Raw genomic sequence first — 14,975 nt, forward strand, 5'->3', positions numbered from 1 at the left:
ACAACTCAGCCACGTTGGCTGTGGCAGTACCAATGCAACGATAAAACCAGTGATCCAATGTCCATGTGATCTCTGATAATTATATATGATTTCGATTTATTTTAAATGTACTCTCCTCTATATTTAAAAATGGTTAATATGTAATTTTAATTATAGTACCCCATTTCTGAAGGAACAATGACTCTATACCTTGGTAGTAATGTTTAAATGTTGAAAGAAAATTAAAAAATGTACCCCCCCAAAAAAAAACTATACATTATTTAGATTTATTTTAAATATAATCTCCACTACACTTAAAATGAATATGAAACACGTATTAAAAATAGTCAAACGGTAATTTTAATTATAGTACTCCATTGCCCAAGGAGCAATGACTACATACCTTATTTTGAATTAGCTCCCTACCTAAAAAAATGACTACATACCTTATTTTGAATTAGCTCCCTATCTAAATTTCTAGTTATCTTAGATATGCACGTATATCTAGTTATGTATATAAATATTGAATTATAAAGTACAATAGAGTTCTATTTACACCCATCATATTTCTTACATTAGAGTTCTTAGTAGAAATAAACTTCTAAATTCTTGAGAAACTAAAATCTATGAGGATATACAAATCTGAATTTGGGTGTGCATATAACCGTTAGACAACAGATTGAATATGAGATTATCGTGGAGATAACTCAATGACCCTATCTATTGGAGGCGAATATTGCGTTAAGAAAGTGAGCATGTATAGGCCTATTTGGTGTAATTTCATGTGAACTAAAACTATAAGCTAACCACATTGTTTTCACTTATTCTCAATAATAAATTTTGTTCAACTTATTTAAGTTATTTTTATTTCATAAGTTATGTTGGTGAAAATACCAGAAAAAATTATATTTTATTGATAAATGATGCAAAGAAAATGAGACACAAATAGATCAGGCTGAGGCACAGATATCTCGTTTTCTTTAAGGAGATCAAGCCCAGGAAGAACTCCAATACCGATGCAGCAGTCACAAAATTATGACTTGTCCCCTTCAGGATACAAGATGGTGAACCCAAAGCTCACTTACTTGTCGTATGGTTCAGGCCAACTCTATACAAGATGGTGAACCCAAAGCTCTACCAATAAAAACACATTTCTTTGCTAGTAATCTCTCTTGTATAGAAAATAGTTGGTGTGTGTTAGTGGTGTAAAAAAGAATAGATGAGAGGGACTATTTATAGGCCATTAGGACCTATCAGTTACACCAAAAAATAATGACCATTAAATAAGAGAAAATGGTTACACCAAAATAATGACCATTAACCAAGTTCATGAATTCTATTTAACCTCCATTTATAACCAAGAGGTTACCAAAGTAATGAAATCTCATTTATGAAAAAGATAAATCAATAAATAAATGTAAGATATTAAAATGGTTCAACAAGTTATAAGCAAATTTTGTATCAAATATTCTGACATAACTTTTGAAAAAGAAAAAAAGAAAAATTACAAATAATCTGATATAAGCTCCACCAAACAAATCTATTGTAATGTGAAACATTCCTTCCATCTTGTTCTTCCTTTATTAAAATTCTGCACCAACAAAAAAGTGGAGGCATATGAGATAATTCTCAAAATACATTCTTCAAAAGCAAAGGTACGAATGGTCAATTGTGTAACTCAAAAAAGTTCTTTTATTTTTATTTTTTTGAGGAAACGTAAATCTCTTTTTCAAGGTGACAAAATATGTCATGATCATCTTAGGTGTCTTGTAGATTATACCACATATATACAATACATACATGATATAAGTGTAAATTATATAGTAAAAGTTGTGTTTGTATTTAATTTATAAAAAAAAAAATGTTACAAATTTTTTACTAATATAATGTGAAAGTGATATTTTAATAATTAAATATCAATTACATTGTTTTAAAATAATCTTCTATGTAGGCACATTGCTATGCATATAAATTTTGTTTATATCTCATTTTTTTTTTCATTAAAATAATCTTAAACACTTTTAGGTTTTACAATTTTTAATCAAGATTGTAATCATTTCCATTTCAAAATTGTAACGAAATCTCTTCATTACATTATTTAAAAATTTATAATTATTCTTTTCAAATTTAAAATAGTGATAAATTTTTATTTATTATTTCATATTCCTTAACTCAGTCCCTTCGAAATGTGCGATTGTATAATCAAAATCTGTGAATGCAAAAAATGGGTTTGACTTAATTCAATGTAGAGTAAATCATATTTCTGAGGAAGCACTAGTGGTCCACCATAGACAATAGGGTGAGAGCAATCAAGATTATCACGGCGCAGAATTTAGTTCATCTTTGAATCTACAAGTGTCTATATATATCTCCCTCACTCTTCATGCACCTCTCACTACCACCCACCATAACTCTCTCTCTCTCTCTCTCTCTCTCTCTCTCTCTATATATATATATATATACTTACTTTCACATCCCATGCATATCACATTCAGTTTCATGCCCACTTCACTTTTAAACTATACCATTACACTTATAGACTCATCTCCACCACTCAACAGGTTTTTCTAAATTTTCTCTCTAATAATATTTTTAGTTTAGTATTTTCTTCTGACAGTAAGTACTGTTTAATTTTTCCAACACTACCACCACCTCTAGAAACAATGAGTTGCTTACAATCATGGCCGGAGCCAATCGTCCGAGTCCAATCTCTCTCCGACAGCGGCATGACCGTAATCCCCGACCGCTACATTAAACGGCTCTCCGAACCGCCATCTCCTGTAGAATCGCCACCAGAGACCGAGGTCAACATCCCGGTCATTGACCTCTCCAACATCTTCTCCGGCGATGACTCTCTCCGCGATGAAACTTTAAGCCTAATTTCAAGCGCGTGCCGCGAGTGGGGATTCTTTCAGGTGGTGAACCACGGCGTGAGCCACGAGTTGATGAGCCGGACTCGGGAGGTGTGGCGCGAGTTCTTTCACTTGCCCGTGGAGGAGAAGATAGCATATGCGAACTCTCCGGCGACTTACGAGGGGTACGGAAGCCGGCTCGGAGTCGAGAAAGGGATGAAGCTGGATTGGAGTGACTATTTTTTTCTTCATTTTCTTCCCAAGTCGCTGAGGGACCAGAAGAAGTGGCCGATGTTTCCTCCGTCGTGCAGGTAAATCCACTGCGCCGCCTCGTAGAATAAGTGTTAACACTATTTGAGTCTTGCAAGGAAACTAGATCCTCGGACCCACTAGTCACATACACCTTTTTTTTAATGGGTGGATTAAAACTCATTTCTTAATTTTTTTGATCAATTTTAAATCAAATTATTTTTTATATTTTTTATATATTTATTTTAAAAAAATTAAAAAATAAACTTTTAACCACCTTCTCAAAACACTTCATAATTGATTACTCACATGTGATTTTATGTTTGGTTTAGCAAGTGGTTAAAATAGTTTAAAAAACAGTCATGTTAGGTATCATGAAAAACCTTTTATGAAAATAATCATGAAAGTTTTGTGACCTTTGCATTACACTTAGAATAAACCACCACACACTAATCAAGGTAACCCAAGGATCATAGTTCTTTCATGATCATTCATGATCTCTAAATTTTCTCTTTAAAAAATAATCACTTTGTTTGGTTACAGTTTTCTAAAAATACTTTTTAAAAAATTTTACTTTTTTTGTTTTCTGTATTTTTTTATTTTTACTAAATTTTTTAATACTTTAAGCAATTTTTTAAAAAATTTTAGACATACCTAACATAAATATACCTAAAAAATAAAAAATTTATGAAAAAAACCATTTAAAAATTCACTAAATACTAAAAATATAAAAAAATACGTGAATTCAATACATTTTTTACATTTTTATATATTTATTAATTTTTTAAAATATTTTTTCACAAATTTTTTACTTTTTAGATACATCTAAGTAAGGTACACATAAAAAAGTAAAAAAAAAATTGTTTAAAATTTTAAAAATATTCACTAAAAACAAAATAAAAAAACGAAAATAAAAAACTCATTTTTTAAAAAACTTAATCTAAAAAAGTCAAACCAAACCCACTGAATAATTTTTATTATTTAAAAAAGTCAAAAATTAAAAAGAGTATTATTTTGGCAAATCTCTTCCTTGTATCTTTTCAATCATTTGTCAATCCTCTCATTTATCCACCATTAGATCTAAAAAGACTTGTATATCATTTTTCAATCAAAAAATAAAAAAAATAAAAGAGTTATTCTCATTCTCTTTATTTTTGAAAGTTTATTTATTTATTTATTATGAAATATTTTCATTTTTTTCACTTTATATTTTAATTAAAAAATTATTTTTCAAACAAACTTTTAATAAATTTCACCTTATATAAAAAAATTATGTCATCAGATTCTTTCCCTTGAAACTTTTCATATCAATTAATCTAGGTTTTCTGAAAATCATAATGATTAAGATTACAAACGCACTATAATTTTACACTTCATGTTTATAATGGGAATAGGCCACCCACTCGTATTACAAATAGGCAGTATAAAATAGTGTAAAAAATTATGTGTCTATACTCAACAAGAATTAGAGAGACTGATTATAGAATAGAGAGGGAATTTATGTCAGAGAGAGCATCTCCTACAATTCAAAAAGAAAATATAATTTATATACATAAAATTTTCACAAAATGATATGATAATAATATTTTTATAATTTTGAATCACACTCGTAATTGTTTTGTCTCAGAATAAAAATATCACATAATGTCATATCATTTTGTAAAAAAAAAAAAAAAAATTATATAAATTTTCTTTGTATAATATTACCCATTTCGAAAGTTATACTGCTTTGAATTATTATACAAGAACTTTGATAATAGCATATTTGTAATTAAAAAATCTTTTGTTCTAAAATGAAAAATAATAAATCAATCATGTCACTCTATTTATATTGCATTATTCTCCCGTCCGTGTTAAAGAGAGATCAACACTTACAATATGACTTTGTTGGGTTAAAAAAAAGTAATTTTTTCTATGATTAAATTTATGTAACACCATCATTTTTGTGAAAGAATCATCTCCTTTTTTTTTGCTTTTTTTTTTTGGGGGTAGAGAGGAGGAAGTCCCATTTTTTAATATAAAATTATCTTTTTATTCCTTAAAAAGTAATTTACTTTCCACAAAGCAAGGGTATATAATATCCATTTTCTTATCCATTTGTTAGAAAGATGTTTCCCTTCCTCCGAACAACATAAGACTTGTTTGGTGACAATTTTTGTAAGCTCAAAAATGATAATTAAAAAGATAAAAATTAAAAAAAGTAATGTTAAAGACTTCAAAAGTTTTATCAAATTTTCTACCAAATATCTCACGATGTAAGATCTACATGTGACCGATAAAGTTGTGGGTCTCATATCTATGTGAGAACTTTGATAAAAAATTTAGTAAAACTTTTAGAGTCTGTAGTATTTTTCAATTAAAAATATTTCTTTCTTTACTTTTCAATAATTAAATTTTTTTTTTAATATCATTGCACAATATTTTATCATTGCATGTGCTTTAGTAATTAATTTCCTTTCATTGAATCTTTACTTGTACGAAAAGGTTCAAAGAATTTAGTCAATCAAACTGAGATTATCATATCAAACCGTTCATATGGTATTCCAAACCGTTGGTAAAATGTCAAAGGCTTTTGTTATATGTTAAGGAATTTTCAATTTGTATAGGGAGTAGGAAAAACTTTTAAGACTGTTACAATTAATGATTTTTTTTTTTTTTAAACATAGAGACCAAAATACTCTCCTTATACTCAATTTTATTTATTAATTTGGCTTCGATTATTTTATTTTATCATAGTTATATATATTTTAATTTGCAACAAATACAGTGGTTATAGAATTTTAAATAAAGTATTTTTATTTATTTGGTTTATTATTTTTTGAAATAAATTGAAATGCATTTTTTGTTGTTGTTGTTGTTGTTGTGCATCAATGGATTTTTTTTTTTTTTTGGTTCTAAAATTATAAAATTAATAGATTGAAATCTAATTGTAAGTGAAATTCAACAATCTATTTCAAAGAATTGTTTCAAGTTAAATGAGCTTCCAAATAAAGAAAGTAATATTATTTTATGTGATTTATAAATTTATTTTTTTATTTATAATGAAATATTAATGTTTTTTGTTTTTTTTTTATTGAAGAGGTTAGTATCATGTTATCTTTTGGGAACAATGGAAAAAATCCAACTTTTTGGCTTTTTAGTTTTTTTTAGCCAAAAAAATTAGTTTTTTTACTCAAAACAACCCAGCTTTATGCCAAAAAAGCCACCAAAAAAGCTAAAAAGTCAAAAAGTCAACTTTTTACTAATTTTCCAAAACACCACTTTGTTATATATATATATATATATATATTTTATAAATAAGTTAATTTCGTTATTTCAAATGTGAGGACATTTTCATCCGTATACAAAAATATCTAAGCTTTTGAAAATTATCATATTTATTTTTGTTTATGTTTTACATTCTCCCATACAAGTGGAGGTAGCTAAGATAATTAAATACATTCTTAACATGTGCCCTTGACCCAATATCAAATCATGATGCAAGTAAGATCAATTATTTGATTATCATATCAAACGGTTGGCTTCTTTGATAATACCCTTCTCGGGGTTCATGCATGTACTCATAAAACAAGTAATTTTTCATATATATGAAAAAGAAAATAAGAGAAATTATAATTTAGTGTAAGTTAAAAAAAACAAAAACAAATGAGTAATAAACTTTATTAATATTAACATTTAAAATCTTAATTATTTTCTATTTTCATAGATAAATTTTCTATACATAATAACATTTATCATTTTTTAATAAGTGAAAAAGAAAATACATTTTTCTCTAGCAGACAAATGTTGAGTTCAAGTCTCACTTGTAAGTTGCAATAATTAATCTTCAGTCATCAGTTATTCATTATACCCTTAATAGGATTTAATAAGACTGGGTCAGGCTATGAACCTCTCTCTTGGGAAAGTATTTGTGAATCTCTATTTTTTGTTGGCTCATGTAGACTTTTTGTCTTGTTCTTAGCGGGTAGGAGCTCACTAGTCATCTCTTTGACACTTCATTTATTTTTATTTTTATTTTTTTTTGGTTTAAACTAAAAACTATAGAGAACAAAAATTTTGATTGAACAATGCATGTGATTTTCATACAGCATATGGGAAAATTGACCTGGTCCTAATTTGGTAATTAAATTTTGTAGGGAATTGGTTGCACAATATGGGGAAGAATTGGTGAGGCTATGTGGAATATTGATGAAAGTGTTTTCAATAAACCTTGGATTGGAAGAAGATTGTCTTCAAAAAGCCTTTGGAGGAGAGGACATTGGTGCTTGTTTGAGGGTGAATTTCTATCCAAAATGTCCACAACCAGACCTGGCTCTGGGTCTCTCCCCACACTCTGACCCCGGCGGCATGACCCTTCTCCTCCCCGATGAAAATGTCTCTGGCCTCCAAGTCCGCCGTGGCCATGGCTGGGTCACAGTCAAGCCTGCCCCTAATGCTTTCATTGTCAATATTGGCGATCAAATTCAGGTCCTCTCTCACTTCGTTAGTGTCTTGTTTCAATTTTGTTGCAAGAAGACGAGAACAAGGAACCTAAATTTGGAAGCTGAAAACCATTCTAACCCCTTAAAGTTGTGGTGCAAACTGTACAATTTCTTCCAAGTTGAAAGCTAATAATTAATGAACAATTAAAAAAAAATTCTCTGCCTTATTTGGAAATAAACTATTTTAATAATTTTTTAACTTTTTACGAAAAGTTGTACAGAAAAATAAAGAGAGTGATGTGATAACTTATATTAACTTTTTGATTTTTTAGTTAAAATAATTACTCCCCAAACAAATAATATCCAAATCTTTTAAAAATCTAAGTGCACATAATTTAACTCCATCCTCTCATATATGTGGACCATTTGCCGATCAAAAAAAAAAAAAATGTGTGGACCATTTCAAATATGTGAGTCTCACCCACATGAAAAATTGTAATTTTTTTAACTTTCTAAAATTATTTTTGACACAATTTAAGAAAAAAAAGATACATATATATATATATAAAAGAACAGAGCACAGTTACATTTTGTTATGAAGGGTTGCTATGATGAGTTTCATTTTTTTTTAATACCTCTTTATTTTCTATGAGTACATGTAAAATCTATAGCATTAAAAATATAATAATGGGTCCTATTACTTTCTAGATAATCATGTGCATATATAATTTTCCATTTTGCTTGCTTCATCATGTTGATGTAACTAACTAAAATTATTGAATGGTTAATTTTAGGTTCTAAGCAATGCAAATTACAAGAGTGTGGAGCATAGGGTGATTGTGAATTCAGCCAAAGAGAGAGTATCACTTGCCTTCTTCTACAATCCCAATGGGAAAATTCCGATCAAACCGGCCGAAAAACTCGTCTCCGAAGACCGACCGGCGCTGTATCCGGCAATGACATTTAATGAGTACAGATTGTTCATTAGGACAAGGGGTCCTTGTGGCAAATCTCAAGTTGAATCACTAAAATCCCAACATTAATAATAATAATATGAATCTAATTTTGTCTTTTAAAATTTCAATGTAATTGGCAAATTAAACTGGTGCAAATTGGATTAGTTTTCCTCTGCTTCTAGCAAAATCAAACTTTGTTTGGTTGGTCTATCCTTTGAATTCAACAATATATGAATAGTTTCAATGCTTGTAATCTGATCTTTACGATTCATTGCATGGACTAAGGTAAAAGTTAGATACTTTGAACAATGTCAACAATGGAGATTGAATTGATGTATTGTGGGATTCATGTATTGAATTAATTTGGACCATACATTGATATTTATAGATAAAGTTTTGGGTAAAAATTACAAGCATTGGAACAACTGAAATGATATAGATATGACTCAGTAAGTCTCTAACTGAATCAATTTGAACTGAGTATTTGATTGTTTAAATTTGGTTAAAAGGTTTTAATGAATTTGAAAATGTGTTTAAGATTAGTTTATTTGACTTTGGAAGCTAATTTCAAAAAAGCTTTGGTCAAATTAGACTCAAGTATTTTTTATTTTTATATAGTCTAGAATGAAAATAAACTTATTGTAACAAATTCAAAAAATTAATGAATTTCAACATATGTTTGATTTTGTCTTGTTTACATATTAAACTTATTTTGAACGAATTTTTAATGAGTCACACAAATCGAATTTAAATAATTTAGTTTATTTCACAATTATATTATCGAGTAACGAGTCATGTGTAATATATGCCAAAAGTTTTTTAAGCAAGGACAATATAGTAAAAAGTATTAGATGTTATTACATAAACGTCACATAATATTTCAACGATTAATAGCATAGTTTGTGAATTTTAACTTTTTTTTTATTAGTAAAAATAAATTTTATTGATGAAAAAAATATACATTTTATATAAGATTAATTACGTCAATAAAGAAAGAGAAATATAAAGAACATTGAAGTAAAGACATTACAATTCTAACTAAGTTGATACGGCAAAAAATATCCAATCATTTGGTGAGGAACCAACAACAAACACAACCCACCCCACTTTAAAAAAAGAACAAACAACCAAAGCCTTAAGCATAAAACAGACAAAACACCAAGTTGCCGACCCAAAAGAGAGTCAACCCAGCAGCAGACACAACCAATTGGCAACTCCCTTGGTGCAGAATTTAAAGAACCCACCTGTGCTGCTCAACCAACTCCCTTGATGCAGAATTTGACTTGTTACAGGTTATAGATAATATCATTAATTGAGTAACTCAAAGAGGGGCATGAAGATTTGGCACATAATGCAATCCTCAGCTTGATAGATTCACACAAACTCTCAAAATCTACCTGTGAGCCCTTGAAAATGCAGTCATTTCTCTGTTTTCAAATGGACCAACACAGCCAGAGAAATTAAATTATGAAATGGAGGTTTTGGAATTAGTTATTGTTGGCACCATAAATAAATAATTTTATTATTAATTATTATCTATATGATTGCAGGATATGTGACTCTCTCCTACTCATTTAGAGATTATAAGAAGTTATGAATCATTAAACACCTGTAAAAAGATGATGGAAGATAAAGTGAAAAATATAGAGCATGAATTGGAAGTTAAAGAAAGTTATGGAGACATAGAGATGAAGTGGAAGATTATAGATTGTGAAGTGTGGGAGATAGAAGGATATGGTAGTTATTTGGTAGCTTTTTCTACAAATGCTTGTCTATAAATAGTCATTCATGGCTACATTGTAATAGATCCATAATTCAAATAAAAAAACAATTGATTTCTATTTTTCTTATCATTTATATTTCTTGTACTTAATTTTCTGTATTTTATTTTATGCACTTCATTTTCAAAGCATAGCAATAGAGGTAAATTTTCTACACTTTATTTTATGCACTTTCTTTTCAAAGCATATGAGTAGAGAAATAAATTAATGGTTAGTTTGATTGTTCACTCAATCACTCCAATTATTCACTCAATCATCTTACTCCGTCTTCCTCATTCTTCTTTTAATTTTTCTTTTATCTACATTTGGTAATTTTAAAGTCCTCTTCATTAAGGCAAAAGAACCATCAACGTAATCATTTGATAATTAACTTAAATTTAATCTGTAAAATTTTTTCAATCTTTACTAACACACTTACTTTTATGATATTTTTCTTGGTGGAAAAATAAGCAACAGCTATCCTCCTCAAGAAGTTTGGTTTTTTTATATTTTGTCACGTTTTCCTTATAAGCCTTATTATATTCTGTCGGGGGAAAAAAATTCTATAGATGACAAATTGTTTGCTTTTGTCTTGTCATCTACTATATATTTGATTATATTTAATACTTTGTCTGGAATATTTTAATAAATTATAAATTAGGATCTAAAAAAATATAAATATATGGTCTACATAGTTATAGAATTATTTTACAAAATGCTAAACTCCTCAAGGATGAAATCCTAACTTCGCTCCTAACCTAGTCAGAGTGTGAATCAGGAAATTATAGAATATTTTTGGAACACTATGTGTCCGTACTCTTTAACTAATTATTATTCAATATGTCTCTTCATATTCTCTAATTACACAACACAATATTTTACTTACATATCTTCTCTACCAATCACAAGCTTATATTTTAAAATTACTGAATAATTACTCGTGTGAACCATAATAAGACTAATTTAACTGTTCATATCTAGATCATATTGCAAATTCCAAAACATCTTTTCAACTTTGAGGTTGAAATATATTGTCAGCATATTTTATTGAACCTCAGTTTTTATGTTGTTATGATATGTATATATATATATTGAATATAGTAAGTTCTACGTATTAACATTTAACTTCTAAGACAAATAACAAACAAAATAAAATAACAAAAAATTAGACTCTATTTGATTGAGTTTTCCGAATCTCTTTTTGAAAAAATTTCAAAACATTACGAGTTAATTTAACAAAATCAAACACATAATTTTTTTTCAAAGTTCTAAATTTATTTTTGTCCCAAAAAAGATAAAATGATATAAAAATAATGATTTTTTTTTTTTTCATTTTTTCTCACCAAACAAATTTTTTAAATTTTTTTAAGAAACAAATTCTGAAAACTAAACCAAACAAAGCACTAGTCGGCAAAAACCTCTTACATGAAGTACGACCCATTTAATATGTAAATCATACACTCCCAGAAAAGAGTTGTGCCTATTTTGGTGTCTTTAAAGTTTCTTTAATTATTTCAGTAGAGTAGTGTTCATGATAATGCAAGTTTCTTGTATGCAAGTTCATTTCCGTGTTTATTGCAATTTTTTTTTTTTTTGTTTATCAAAAGCACAAAAATAAAAACTATTTCATCTACATAATTTTTTCTTCACAAATCCACAGAATGATGAGTTAAAAAAAAAATATATAAATTATTGACCCACGCTTTTATATTTATGTCCTCTCAAAACCTTTATGCCAATCTTGGCACATCATTTGGTGGGTTTGAGAGGAAAGTTTTAAGTAAAGGTAGCACTGTTGTTAAAAAAATTAATGAAAAAATGTTATATTTTTTAAGATAAAATCATGAAAAACACTAAGAGTGTGTACTATATGGATCTTATAATTAAAGAAGAAAATGTCGTAAATTTATATTTTTTGAGCCATAATTAAAAAAAAAATTATAACCAAATACAAATATAAGAGCCAAATTAAAAAATTTATGAATTATAATTAAAATAATATCATAATTAAAATAATAGTATAATTGAAAATGTATATAATATATCATTTTTAACTGTGTATGTTAGTATTTTTTTAAAATCAGATTTAAAACATGGGTTAACGTACAATAATCATATTTCTACGAAAAGCACCCACCAATATTTGACTCGTCTTCCGTGCGATAGGCAATTGATTGCTTTGCTTTGCTATGTTGGTGCGGTGGTGAGATATATGGTAGCAAATTAAAAACACGTGTTTTATTTTATTTATTTATTCATTTGAGGTTGATGATGATTGAACCAAATGAAACAAACCAAAAACATGAGATGGGCTTTGGAAGTCCACTTTGACGCCTAACATGACATGTGTATGAGAAAAAATACGTTTGAGTTAGGGATGTTTTGAAAATATGATTAAAAATTAATTTTTAATTTATTTTAGATTATATTTTTTTTTGTTTTTTTATATTTTTTTTAAAAATATAAAAAAATCAAAAATTTTAATTTTAATTTTTAACTAATTTTCTAAAACAAATTTAGGAATTGTTTGGAAAGTAATAGATTCGTATATTTTTTGATTTTTTACTAAAAAAAACGTAAAATATGTGTTGAATTTGAAATGATATGATAAAAAAGTAATGTGATTTAAATAAAATAATTATGACTTAAATAAAATAATATGCAAAAATAACATACCAAACAATCACATAGGCCTCGTTTGGGAACAGGCTAATTTAGTAACTTTTTGGCTATTTGACTAAAATATGAGCTAAAAAAAACTAGTATGTTTGGAATGACTTTTTAACTTTTTACGAAAAAATATGCAAAAAGTAGAAAAAAAAAAACTTTAACTTTTTTATATGAATTATTAATTTTTTAACTAATTTAATAATTTTTTAATTTTTTAATTAAAAAATACGATTGCCAAACAAGTCCTTAGTCAATTACTTTGATCAAAAATCATACTCGTGACTTTCGTACATGTACTTTTTGTTCAACTCTCTCTCTCTCTCTCTCTCTCTCTTTCCACGAAGTTGAAATTTGCCAAACGATTTGACCAACATGAGATATGGTTGATGTATAATTTCTTTAACTTTTATTTAATTTCTCACCTTATTAAAAATAGAATAGATATATACAATCTATTTAAAAAAAAGAAGAAAGAATTACTTTGACATGATATCAGCAAAACATATTCATCAAAAAGTAAAAAATATTATAAATAATAATAATTAATATTATAATTTTTTTTCTCTAATACACTGTCAAGTAATTATCTTCAAAAAAAACATTGTTGGGTTTGACAATTTTTTAAACAATTTTTATTGAATTTTTTAATTATTAATGCATTTTTAGTTCTTACTAAAGAAATAATAATAATAATAATAATAATTGATGATACAGTTACTACACAATGGGTCCCAGGTGGAATGGATCGGACTAATCCGCGCTTCTTCAACCGGTAACTGAGTGTTCAAGCCCACCAGAGAACCTGTACACAAGTTCAACAGGGGAACAGGGAGTCCCCCAACGAACCCTCCGACGAGCAAGTTAGAGAGAGAGAAGTGTAATGTAAAGATATGAATTAGAGATAGAAAAACTTAACCTTCTTCTTGTCTTCAACGTCTGCTTATATCCTCTGGTAATCATTTCGCCGTCCCTTCCGACCTGCCACCTTGGCCGAAAGTCTATGCTGTAGCTTACCTTGTTTAGGGTGAGGGGGTGTTGTTCCGACGGAGAGGTGTTGTCGTAATAAATGCTGTGATGGACTGCATTAATGGCGATGTGCAATGGCAATAACTTTACAGATCTTTGTCTGCTGATGTGGCTTGTCCTTTACCTGCCACATGTCTGAATATCATTGGTTCTTCGTGCCATGTTGGCTTCCAGCTGTTCAGGATCTTATCAGTTGGGTTATGTGTTGGGTTCTAAGTGATGTGTTTGGGTTGTTCATAGTGGGCTATGATCTTTATGGGCCTAACCACGCCAATAATAATAATAATAGTTTGAAAAAAAAATTAACTAAAGAACCACACACACAAAAAGTTGATTTTTACTTGTTTTTGGTCATTACTGATTTTTTTAAAATTAAAAAAAATATATATTTTTTAAACTAGATGGACCTGATAAATATATTTCATAAATTTTTAAAACAAATTTCACTATAAGAAAAAAAAAATTAGAAAAAATGTGAGTTTTTAGTTGCTAAACAGATAAATTTTATTTCCCTTACACATATTGTTGTAATTAAATTTTTCAAAGGCATGATGTTTGTTGGAATTGTTGAATGAAAATACAACTTCAATTTTTAAGTTGTATTTTGAAAATATAATTTTCAAATAACTTATTGCAAATATTTTGAAACCATGTTTTCAACCCTATAGTCCGAATTTTACAATACGAATTCACAAAACAACATAAATTTAGAAAATAAATTAAAAAATGCTTGAATTTAAGAATTAAGATTTTAAAATTGCATGGGTTTGGTAAAACAACTCTTTCACCGATGATCAAAGTCAGTGAAGTAGCTTTTTCACAAGCGGAAGTAAGAATTGTATAATTGTGTGTATTTGTTTGTTTATTTATAGTAATAATTCAAATTTCGATAAATATGATCAATCATATGGTGTGTCACCAACTAAGAGTGAAAGTGACATGGTGTAGCTTATTAAATTAATCTATTAGTAACATATTAAATGATACTTCATAACATTATTTAAATTAATCTTTTATTAAAAAAACTATGTGTACTTGTTGAATGTCAGATTAGGTTTGGAT

General features: G+C 28.1%; 1 protein-coding gene across 1 annotated transcript; it reads left to right on the forward strand.

The window, feature by feature from the left end:
* Positions 1-1,934: 1,934 nt before the first annotated feature.
* On the forward strand, positions 1,935-8,710 carry LOC114278172 (jasmonate-induced oxygenase 2). The gene is made up of 3 exons (XM_028220181.2): positions 1,935-3,142; positions 7,217-7,547; positions 8,296-8,710. Exons 1-3 carry the CDS (start codon positions 2,643-2,645, stop codon positions 8,542-8,544), a joined length of 1,080 nt encoding a protein of 359 aa, XP_028075982.1. The 5' UTR covers positions 1,935-2,642; the 3' UTR covers positions 8,545-8,710.
* The last annotated feature ends 6,265 nt before the right edge of the window (positions 8,711-14,975 follow it).

This window comes from Camellia sinensis, chromosome 3 (assembly GCF_055761805.1).
Source record: "Camellia sinensis isolate YWXY chromosome 3, ASM5576180v1, whole genome shotgun sequence".
NCBI classification, from domain to species: Eukaryota; Viridiplantae; Streptophyta; class Magnoliopsida; order Ericales; family Theaceae; genus Camellia; species Camellia sinensis.